Raw genomic sequence first — 12,730 nt, 5'->3', positions numbered from 1 at the left:
CCAGTGAATGTCCTATATTCTTCCAATTGAAATCGAGATGCAATACCGTAACCCAAGCCTAGGTGCTGGGTTTACCATTAAGGTATTTACATACTAATAAGTCAATCAAAGAATTATTTTGAAAAGAGGTGTGTATCACCAAGAAAAATACTTTGAATAAATACGTATCCTTGTAGGGATTAATATAATTTCCTTTTACAGTCTTTTCATACTGTTGATTATTATGGCTGAGCATTATTGCTCACTCTTGCTTTCTTTTGCGAGAAAGGACCTGATCCTGCCAACCAAGTAAATGTCACAACACAACAGATTACCAGTATGCCGGCATGGGACTTAGTCACTTGAAATCATGGGGAGAATCCCTTACAGCTTTGTCTCAGGTGGACCAGAGTATCCAGATAGGTATAAGATGTTAGTAGTAATTATTGTAACTTCATTTAGAGGTTACGAATAATTGTTTAAGATCCTGTAAAGTACATTTGAGTGTAATAAAAGAAGATTACCTTTTGTACATCATTTTTATGGCTATAAATTGTGTGTGTGCATGACATTGGGGTCTGTTGCATTATTTAATCAATACAGGTTACACATGAGTGAAGGATGGCGTGACGACCTAGATTCCTTATCCCGGATTTGGGGGCGTTACAAGTAGGGGTAAGAAATAAAATTCAAAAAAATTTCTAAGTACACATTGGTTGTGTTTGATATTTAAAATTAAACATGCATTTGGGTGTGTAGATAAAAGACATAATCTAGTACAGGAATGAATTTATTCTAAGCTAGGGGATGCTGAAAATATTGTATTTCATGGCCACTACAAATTTGATATTGATTACATTCCGGGGAAAATAGATACATACTTGAATTTTCTATTTGTGCAATAGAAATAATGTAGCCTTGCACACCTTATGGTTATTGATAGAATTTCCTTAAGTGAGGCCCCTGCCAAGTGTTCGGGACCTCGATGTCATTCAAATAGCTTATCTTGTAGGTTCTCGTACGTAATATTGCCTTGACTTTGTATGGTCCCTCCCAGTTAGGCTGTAGTTTCCCATGGTTTGTTGGATCTGAGGCTTCTGCATCCCGGAGAACAAGATCGCCAACTTTATATTCCTTGATCTTGGCCTTTTTTCGAAGTAGAGTTTTGTCTTTTCTTTATACCTCTCAATTCTCCGTACTGCCCTTTCTCTTACTTTGTCCAGCAGCTCCAGATTGGTTTTTAGGCCCTCAATATTGGACAACTCATCAAAGTTGATGACCCGATGAGAAGGAGATCCAGTTTCTACTAGGAGTCTGGCTTTTGAACCATATTTGAGTTTGAAAGGGGTTTCTTCGGCTTGATTTTTAATTGCTTTGAAGGTGAAGATGATTACTTGTTGGATTGTAAATCCTTCAGGACTAATTAGAATAAGACCTGCTCCAAATTTCTCAGCTGTTGAGTAATCATCTACGTATAGTTTCGATGCATCTTTGTTGGGGGGTTCGTCTTAGGGGTGACTAGATCTGTTTTGAGCAGAGGTGGTTCGGGGAAGGTGTTTTCCAAACCAAACTCTACTAGTGCTTGAGCTTTTATCGCTGTCTTGGGGTACAAACTTGATGTTGAATTGACATAGCTCGGTTTCCCAATTGAAAAGTCTTCCGGATGCATCTATTTTATGAATGATTTTTCTGAGAGGTTGGTCCGTGACTACTCTGATCTGTAGGCCATGGAAGTATTGCATAAGCTTCCTACTTGCGTTGACAAGGGCTAAGGAAAACTTTTCCAAGTTTGGATACCGAGTTTCTGCATCTTTGAGGACCTGGCTCACATAGTACACTGGGTTTTATTGTTCTTTTATTCGCGGATAAGTGCAGCAGAGATGGCTTTCGGACCAGCAGCTATGTATACTAAGAGGGGTTTTCCGGGCTCTGCTTTGGAAAGAACTGGGTGGTTCATGAGCTGTTTTTTGACTTCTTTGAAAGTTGTGTTGCATTTCAGAGTCCAGTCTATTAAGTTCTTATTTCGGGCCCCTTTGAGCAACTCGAAAAATTGTAGGAAATTTTTTGTCAGCTTTGGGATGAACCTTCGCAGGGCTGCGAGGTATCCAGATAGCTTTTGAATATCTTTATGTGTTCTGGGAACTTTCATCTCCATGATTGCATTAATCTTCACCGGGTTTGCCTCAATTTCTCTTTCGCTGATTATGAATCCGAGAAACTTTCTAGAGGGCACTCCGAACACACATTTCTCCGGGTTAAGCTTCATGTTGTACTTTCTTAAGTTGTCGAAGAATTCTTTGATATCTCTGATGTGATCCGGGACAGTCTTGGACTTGAAGATCGTGTCATCGATATATTACTCCATATTCCTTCCAAGTTGATCTTTGAAGATCGTGTTCATCATTTTTTGGTAGGTTGCTCTGGCGTTGATGAGTCCGAATGACATCATGAGGAAAGCGTATACAGCCTGGTGAGTGATGAAGGCTGTTTTTGCAATGTCCTTTGGGTCCATCTTGAACTGATTGTACCTAGACAAGTCATTCATGAAATGTATCATTACATGCCCCGAAGTCGTATCGATCAATCAATGTTGGGAAGAGGGTAGGAGTCTTTTGGGCATGCAAAGTTTAAGCTTGTGTAATCAACACACATCCTCCACTTGCCATTTGGTTTTTTGACCAGCACATGGGCATGTCCTCTGGGCCCCACACGAATTGCGTATTATTTCAACAAGTCAATTAGTTCTTTCTAAAATGTCATTTCCAGCCTTCTTCCAATCTTTAACTTCCGAGAGGGGTTCCCGGGTTCAAACTCGATATCCATTATTTATGTTGCTGGTTCAACCTTGGTTTTTTCTTTTATTTCCATGAACTTTTGAATTCAGGCATCTGCATTGGTTACATGTAGCCTGAATCTTCAATGACATTCACATCCATCCTTGGTCTCTTGCTGAGGTGTTCCTAGTGGTTTTTTTTGCATTGTCCCTTAGGTAGGGATATGCCCTTCTTTCTGTTCTCAGGCTCCGTTTCTGGCATGACTAGTGCCTGCCCAAAGCACTTGCTTGCCATATCTCTGTCCCCTTTGAGCTCTCCAATTTCACTCGGGGTTGAAAACTTGAGCTTTGGATGAATAGTTGAGGGTATGGCCCGGAGCTTGGTGATGGTGGGTCTCCCCAAGATAATGTTATATGATGAGGCTACACATATGACATAGAATTTCATGACATGCGATACCTGCTGTGGGGCAGTTCCAAAGGTGACAGGAAGATAAATTACTCTTTGGATAGGAATCATGGAATTTTCGAAGCCATAGAGAGGGTCTTCAAGGCAGGGGTCCATACGCAGGTGGCCTAATTTCATTATGTGGAGCGTGTGCTCAGATACTATGTTTGCAGATGATCCGTTGTCAACCACAATCATCTTTACTTCGTTGTCTACTACATCCAGGGTCACCACCAAAGCTTGATTGTGTCCGGGATCCAGTCCCTCATAATCGCCATAAGAGAAGTATATTGGCTCATCTTCAAAGGGCTAGATCATCATGATATCGTTGTCCATATCTGGGCTCTAGGGTGGGGACACAGTACCTCCAATTACGATGTTGACCACGTGCTTGCTGTTGCCTGGGGCTTTGTCTTTGTCAACAGGATTCCTCCACACGTACTTCAGGTTCATGTTCCCTATTTTGATCTGATCCTCAATGAACATTTTGAAAGAAAAGCAGTTCTCGGTCGTGTGACCATGATCTTCATGGTATCTGTAGTGCTTCTTTCGCCATGTTCTCTGGGGGAGCGAGGAAGGGCTTTGGAGGATAGTAGAAAGGCTTTTCTTTGACTTCTCTCAAGATATCAGCCCGGGACCTGTCAAGGGGTGTCCACTCGGGCTAAGGCTTTGGCTCTCTTTTGTTTCTCATTTTCCTTTCATTTTTTTCATGTCCTCAATAACCACTCCGGGTTGGGGTTCCCAAGGAGTGTTGGGTGTAATTTTATTATCTATCAACCTTGATTCTTTCGTCTCTTATAAATGATGAGCGCCTCTCCAGGGACTCATCATCATCATGGATCCTTCTATTCATCTTCATTGACTTAAGAAAGTCATTGCCCTTTATGATTTTGGACGCTAAGGCGTAAGAAGATGCAAGGCTCTGGGATTCTCTGTGGATCAAGCCTTTGACGTAACCTTCGCACAAGACCAGGTGTCGATTTCTGCGGAAGATGTTGACAGCCTCTTTCACCTCCAGGTTTGAAATCTCTTGATAAGTTCAGGGAACGATTCTTTACTTCTCTGTTGAATGCTTTCTGGATGGCACATCTGTAGCTCATTCATGCGGTTAGTATAACGACTCGCGTATTTTCTTATTATTTAAAAGTGTAATTATGGAATTATTAAATAAATAAAATATGTGTATAGCTTCTGTCAGCTATTTGTTATTTTAATATTATCTATGTGTGATTTATGGTGTATAGGGTTATCCGTGTAATTAATTATTGAGTAGTACTAAATTTTTTTCACTTTTAAAAGTGGATGTAATGCAAATTTATTTGCATAAATACTGGGATTATCTCTAAAATTGTTTTTATAGTTTTATAATTTTAATAAATATTTTTGGGATTTTATAAAATTTAGAAATCAATACTTCAACAATTATTAGTCCTGTATGATTTCCCGATTGCATTTATTTGTAAAATGCCTATTTAATTCCAGAATTCTTTAAAAATTATGAAACTCATATTTATTGAAGTTTGGAATATTCCGAGAATTTTAAAATTATTTTTGGGAATTTTTGGGATTAATTTCACCTGCGCGTTAATTCGTTTAATTGATAAAAGCGGGTATAAATTACATTTCATAAATTATTTTAAAATTACGAAATTTATGTTTTTATAAACTTCAGGATATTTGTAACATTTTAAGACTATTTTTGTGATTTTCTGAATTTATTTTAACTGTAGCTCGGTTCGTTAATTGTGAAATGCCGGTATCTTGTGTGATCCAAAAATATTATAAAAATTATAAAAAAATTGTTTTATTAGTTTTTACTTATTCCGAAAATTTTATTTGATTTGTTTGGTAATTTTACGGATTATTTTGTTCGCACGATTATTCGTTAAATTACAGAAACGGGATAAAATAGGTTGTACAAAATAAGGGAAAGAACACGTGTTTAGTCCTCAGCAATTTGGTTGATGCGTGTCAATTACTGAGTGGAGGAAAACAAATAATAAAGCATATTCAAGAAAACACACAGAAATCTCATCCCTGTTTATTTTCTTCCACCCTTTTCTATCGATTACTCTCAACCTCTCCAATCTCTTGTTCTCTAGCTCTCAATTACTCACTTTTATCGATATAACCGGTCTCTCTCTCTCCTCCTTCCCCATCCACTGTTACCGTTTTCTTCCCTTATGTCGGGCACCGCCTACTTTTCCGGTAATTAGCCGCTACTCTGGCTAATTGTTTCTGTTTCCTTGGTTTAATGGTTTTTGTGTTGTTACAGTGTGTGCGTGCGTGTGTAGTGTGTGTGCGTGTATGTGCCTTTGTGTGTGTGCGACTGTTGTGTGTGTTGTGTTGCCTGAATTGCAACCTGTGTCGCCGGTTAGTTTTCCAGCTGTGTGCTCGTCTGTATTTGTGGGCGCGTGAAGCGCGTGTACTGTGCAGTGTTCATTCGAATGCTTATTTTAATTTACTGATTGAATTTTATTTTATATTTTTGCAGAAAAATATTTGATTAAAATTTGTGAAATAAAAATATATTCGTGCAAGAAGTTATTTATCGGCGAAATTTGCGTTGGAAACCCGGACTTAAACGGGCACCCGTAAATTTTTCCGCCGTCGGCGATGAGCCTCGGCGAGCCGACGGTGGACGATGATGATTTTGATCTGAGTACTACCTTTATATAAATAAACAAATTTAGTTCGTAAAGTTATTTCCAGAATGAAAATATTTAATTAAAATGTAAAGGTTGTATCGAAGATCGAGATGCATAATTGAATTGATTGTTGGATTGTGATTGTTCGATTGCGTTGTTGTGATATTGGGTTTGCCGTCGAATTATTCGACGGGATAGTCCGATAAATAAAGGAAGTGCTGCCCGATTTCCGAAAAACAAATTACGGAAATACGGGAGCGCATCCAATAATTATCGGGATGTCGAGCGAATATACATAACCACTTTATATGAAACCTGATTATATGTTGTGATGAAGTATTTTACCAAAACCAATAACCCTAATTTCATAAAATGACGAGTATACATATTTTCTGAAAAAAACACCGAACCGATTCTCGAGAATGCGAACCCTAATTATTGCGTGTGTTATTATATTATGTATAATTACGAGTCGGGATTGATATCGTATTGGTAGGTTTGTTAGCGAGGATATGTCAAGCATACCTAGTCCTCTAACATAGAGTATTTCGACCCTGTAGGTTCTAGTCGGAAAACTAAAAGTTGACGTTGGACTAAAGTTAACCTAGTGATCAGTCGATGAGCTCAACGAGGTTCCAAGCAAAGGACCTAAGTGTTGAAGTCGAATCTGGGATAGTTTAATAGTACGGCGATAAAGCCGAGCGTCTAAGTCAGTCCAAGGTTAAGCGGTATCAGTTCTAAATCTCTACAAGGCAAGTACCCCTGAACAAATATTTTACGGTTCAGTATATATGAATAACTGCTAATTTAAATTGTGTAGTGGAATAGAACATTTTAAGTTACTTATCCCCCGTATTTGAAAACGTCTTATTAAAAATTATGTTTTGGGGAAAAGTAACTTCTGAAAATACCTATCTCTAAAACTGTGAATAAAATTGGAAAGGTTTTAGAAAGTGTGATGTGATATAATTATTTTAAAAAAAGATAGGTATAAGTGGTTTTGGAAACTGGATAAAATGAATCAGATAATAGATGGTTGTGTAAGAGGCCCGTAACGGCCCAGCGGGTTTGCGTAAGTGGCTAAGTCGGTTGCACCCCTATTTGAACCGCTTAGTCCAGCGTGACAGAGACCTAGCTAGTCTCAATGTTTCAGAATAGGTTTGTGGTGGGATAGACTGATCAACTATTCCTAGAATTTGTCTAATTATATATATGATTTTGATTTAGTGGTTCCCGTAACGGAACAGATGATTTTGTGATTCCAGTAACGAAACAAATGATTTTGTAGTCCCCGTAACGGGACAAATGGTTTTATGGTCCCTGTAATGGAACAGTGGTTTTGGAAATGAAAATAGCATGCTAAAATTGGACTCTGGTATTTATGCACATCACACGATTGATGATATTGTTTTTCAGAGCATGCTAGTTTTGAATATCCAGTTCATGAATGTTTACCTTGCTTTTGTAAACAAGCTATAATTTCTGTTCCTATCACTGTTTTATTATAAATTACTTCACTTGTTATTCATATAATGGTACTGCTGAGCAATTGATTGCTCACCCTTGCAGAATGTTTTATATATGTACTGCAGATGCCTGGGAGATTCTTCCGCGGTAGTCAGGGCAGAGTTCCAGTTCCTTCCATGTCAGGCTCCTCTGAGGTAGTTGTGTTAGACCAAAGATGGTCTATTGAGTTGGTGTATTAAGATAGTTTAACTTACAACAGATAATGAAATTATTCTTACAATCTGACTATCTCTCTACCGCATGAAGCTTCTGCTAGCTCGATCCAACTCAACTGGAACCTTAGCCCGTACTTTGGACTGAGGAACTTCACTATCATCCATATTCTTTTCAACTATAAAATATATAAAAGAATCGCAAGGGTGAGTTAACTAACTCAACAAGCCTTAATAGGGATAACTGAGGTTAAGCAATAATCAAATGAAATGATTCAGAGGAATCAAGTTTCTTTTTAACTAATCATTAGAATTGGATATGCATTTAAGTTTTAAAAAAACCAAGGTTAGGCTGCTGATCAGTCACGCACTAACCCCGAGCGAAGCACACAGCTCTGCTCTACGAACTGGATCCAAGGCACACATTGGCCTAATTCGACCACGAATCTGGTCTGACCACGAATCTGGTCTGACCACGAATCTGGTCCACATAAAGAAAACTATCCAATTCTAAAACAATTCGGTGTAATAAACAATGTAATTCAATAAGCAAGATCATAATCAACAGCAATGAAATGATTTGGGGTGTAGTATCATATCTGTGTGGTTTGATGTCTGAGGATCAACAAAGGATGGTTTACAAAGAATAAGGCTTATGGCTCAAGATCAAGGAAAAATCAGGGTTCAAAGTTAAATAATTTAAAGCACTTGCATTATAAAACATGAGTTATTTTGAATAATAGTGACATGTTATGAAACAGTTCGAAAATATTGGCAATATATCTTGAAGAAAAGTTCAGAAGTACTTGCCTTACAGGGCTTTACAACTATTACTGATTAATTTTGAGCCGACTCTGTCGTTCAGGCTTTAACGTCCAATCACTAGATCCCATTGGATTTGACTTTGATACTCAAGTTTTTCTGTTGAAACTCTATTGAGCTCGTCGACTGACTACTAGGTCATCTCTAGTCCATCGTCCACTTTCAGGTTCCAGATTATAACCTACAGGGTCGAAATACCCTACGTTAGACGTCTAGGTATGCTTGACATATCCTCGATACTAATTCTTACCCAACGATATTCAAACCCGACTCGTAGTTATGAATATTATAATAACATACACAATAAATAGGGTTCACAATCTCAAAGATCGGTTCGATGTTCGTTTTCAGAAAATATATATACTCTTTATTTTACGAAATCGGGGTTATCGATTTGGCAAAATATTTCATCACATCATATAACCAAGTTCGTATAAAACACACATATATATATTCATAGTCACTCGACGTCCCGATAATCATCGGATACGTTCCCGTATATACGTAATTCAATTTCACGGAAATCGGGCAGCGTCTCCTTTATTTATCAAATTACCCGTCGAATACAATCGACATCCACAATAACCAAGCAATCATATAGTTAATTCAACACCTACCATTTATAATCAAATTCATTCAACAACAATCTCCGTCAAATTTCATAAATCCCAATCACAACCTCGATACATTCTTAATAATCACAATCACTGTAACCGTTCTATTACAATATTTACAATTAACTAATTCGATCCAGAATAAAAATATAAAACTACTTTTATTTATTTTAAAATATTAGGACTCAGAATTAATTCATCACAGCCCACCATCCGCTCGTAATGAGTCATCGCGAACGGCGGCAAAGTTTTGCGGGTACTCGATTAATTCTCGTGTTTCCAACGCGAAATTCCGCCGATTATTCAAAATATTTCTCGCACAAAATTTTTATATTTTATTTCACATAACCCAATCAATCAAATTCCTGCAGAAAATCAGTAAAATAATTAAAACGAAACCATCAACATGCGCGTATGCACGCGCCCAAAACACAGGGCCATAATTCATGGCCGGAAAATACAGAACCAGCCGAACAAAGCAGAAACGAGACACCCACAACACACACGCTTAACACACACAGTAATACACCCATATATACTTACATGTATATATGTATATACCACATAAATAAACAAATAAGGCAGGAAATCAAACCCACCCAGCGAACTGCCGGAAAAAAAATAGGGTCGATGGAAGTAAAGAAACCAGGAGCAGCGATGGTGGCACAACCGGGGAAGAAACCGGAATTTACAGAGATGGGGGTCGCCGGAAAGGGAAGTACGGCGACGCCAGAAACAACAGGGAAGGGGGAATCAAAAAGAAAGGAAGAGGGAGAGAGGAGACTTGAGAGAGAGATAGGGGACAAAGGGTACAGGGTGGGTGTTTGTGTGTTTTTGTTTTGTTTGTTGTTTTTTTTAAATAATCAACAACTGCCACGTACACAAATGCAGCAACAACCAAGCCTGAGAAGCAAACACGTGTCCCGTTATCTCGGTTTCTCTTGTAATTCACGAATAATCGAACCAAGTTGCGAGTAAAATAAACTCAAAAAATTATCAAAATAGTTCTAAAATATCACAAATAATTCGAAGTTATTAAAAATAATTTTTTCATAATTTTTAAAGTATTTTTAGAACACAACTTACATATGTATTTCATAATTAACGAACCAAGCTGCACTTAAAATAAATTCAGAAAATCATGAAAATAATCTTAAAATGTTAGAAATATCCCGAAGTAAATAAAAACGTAAATTTCGCAACTTTAAAATAATTTATAAAAACACACTTTATACCCCTTTTAACAAATAACCGAAACAAAACGCGGGTGAAATTAATCCCGAAAATTTCCAAAATAATTTTAAAATTCTCGGAATATTCCAAACTTAAATAAATATGAGTTTTATAATTTTTGAAGAATTCTAGAATTAAATATGGATTTTACAAATAAAAGCATTCAGAAAATCATTTAAAGATAAATAATTAATAAAATATTGTTTTCTCATTTTTATAAAATCCTAAATTTAATTATCATAATTATAAAATCATAAAAATAACTTTAGAAACATTCCCAATATTTATGCAAATAAATTTGCACTAAATCCACTTTTTGAAAGTGAAAATAATTCAATATGATCCCATAATTAATCGCGCGGACAATCCGGTACACCATAAATCACATATGGATAGTAATCAAATAACACATAGCGGTCAAAACCAACACACATATTTTATTTATTTAATAATTTCCATAATTACATAATTAAATAATTCAAAAATACACGAGTCGTTATATCCTTCCCCCCTTAAAAAGATTATGTCCTTAGAATCTGGTTTAATTACACAAGTGAGAATATCTGTCAAGCATATCTGACTCTAATTCCCAAGTAGACCCTTCTACTCGAGGGTTCAAACGTACTCACAATAGGTATGCACTGATTTCCAAGGACTTGCCTTTAACGATCAAGAATTTGGATTGATCACTATATGCAGAACAACTTGGACAAGAGCCCCATTGGCTCCTGATCAATCACTTAATTTAAACCAAATATTTATCACTTTAACATTGACAAGTAAAATACATTATATGTACACACTGGTGTGACGGTCATATCAACTCATGAACGACTTTATCTATATTTATCAATACCTCGAATGATTCACTAATTTTAGGACTTAACCTGTCCCTTTTACTTAGACTTATCCAGTTTTTTACAAGACGACACTTTTACTAACACTACTGGTCCTATTTCTATATTCATATTCTCTCTCAATATAATTTCGCCTTCTTTCTTTGTCTACGCTCTTGGTGTACTAAATTAACTTAGAATTTGACAACTTTCTTTCGCCCACTTTATTTCAATAAAAATGGGGACCTACACTTGCGTTCACATGAAGCTTGGTAAAGCGGTATTCCAAAGCTGACATCGCTAATAAATGATCATTCCAGTATTTCCTTAAAACTCAACCTCTCAACACAACTTACATTTCCTCAATCACTTCCGTACTTTGACTCTCCGTTTAAGGATGATAGGCGGTGCTCGTTTTCAACTTGGTTTCCAAACATTTGAATATCTCTTACTCTTTTCCATTAGTTAAGGCTGAAATGTAATCTCATATTTTCACGTACTGTTACCTTTAAATATTTGAACTTCAGATCCCACTCTTTCCAATTCGTTTATTAACTCCTCGGTGGTCTTAATTACATCCAATCCTTTCTGTCGGCATAAGGCATCTGCTATCATACGACTTCACTTAGGTAGTTGTTAATGGATTAATTCAGAATCTTTGGTTAACCTTAGTCATAATTTTATTCTTGAAGACTCAATGTACCGTTGCTTTCCTTCTGATTTTTGGAGAAAAATCATTGGGCATTCCACGCAGATTTCCTTATTCTTTGAGTAGCTTAGGATGTTATCAATAAATACATTTTTCTTATTTAAGTATTCCTTATACACCATGATCCTTAATTCCTTATAGTCACCTGATACACTTGTGATTTCACATAATATCACCAGAGCTTGCAATGCTCTTAACTTACTTTAATCGTAATCTCTGATATGTTCTCAGGTGGGATCTTAAGTTAATCCTTGAGACGTAACACACTTCTTAGATATGTCTCATAGGTAATCAATTCTTTGTAGGGGTCACTTCTTCTTATTCATTGTTTTATTAAATTCCCGACAATCAGTACATAATCATATAATTTCATTCTCTCTTCTTCTTTTTTCCAACAACATTACTAATACATTTTATGATTCGCTTCTTTTAAAATCACTCCTTGGTCTGCCTTGTTCACTAGGCCTTCAATACTTCATCTTACATTCTTTGACATGTCCAACACTTCCTAATTCATCTTGAAATTTCCTTTTTATACCTGGTTTTCACTATTTTTCTTTAAATTTCCATATATCTTGGCATTTCTTTAATAAATTAAATACCTCATATTGTGAATTCCATGTGGGATCTCATTTCTTAATTCTTTTGCTTGTAGCATCCAAGTGCTGGAAGAAAACCGGGGGATATCGTGATCGTTCTCCTGGGCTCATAAATTTCCTCTTATTAACTGCTAACATCGCGATCCATTATCTTCTCTTGACATCTTCTAATCTTTCCCTTAACAACTTCAACTGAAAGGTCATACTATCCATCCTTGCTCCTTTTTGGATTATAAACTCTGACTTCCAATTCCAACTTCTAAAATTCCATAGAAAATTCTTCTGGTACAGTTTATATGTTCATTTTCTCCTTTTTGCTTATCGTTTTCCTCTATATTTGCTTTTCCTCGTGAATACATACTTCAACCTCTTATGATCCGTATAAATTTC

At 36.7% G+C, this 12,730-nt stretch overlaps 1 protein-coding gene across 1 annotated transcript; it reads right to left on the bottom strand.

The window, feature by feature from the left end:
• Positions 1–1,834: 1,834 nt before the first annotated feature.
• On the bottom strand, positions 1,835–2,245 carry LOC141695877 (putative mitochondrial protein AtMg00860). Its single transcript, XM_074500086.1, has one exon. The coding sequence runs from the start codon at positions 2,243–2,245 to the stop codon at positions 1,835–1,837; it is 411 nt and encodes a 136-aa protein (XP_074356187.1).
• Positions 2,246–12,730: the final 10,485 nt, after the last annotated feature.

This window comes from Apium graveolens, chromosome 11 (assembly GCF_009905375.1).
Source record: "Apium graveolens cultivar Ventura chromosome 11, ASM990537v1, whole genome shotgun sequence".
NCBI classification, from domain to species: domain Eukaryota; kingdom Viridiplantae; phylum Streptophyta; class Magnoliopsida; order Apiales; family Apiaceae; genus Apium; species Apium graveolens.
This window is presented reverse-complemented; position numbering and strand designations above follow the sequence as displayed.

Excerpts from the sequence above, each read along its gene's own strand:
- LOC141695877 (XM_074500086.1), bottom strand. The coding sequence starts at position 2,245 with ATGAAGCTTAACCCGGAGAAATGTGTGTTCGGAGTGCCCTCTAGAAAG.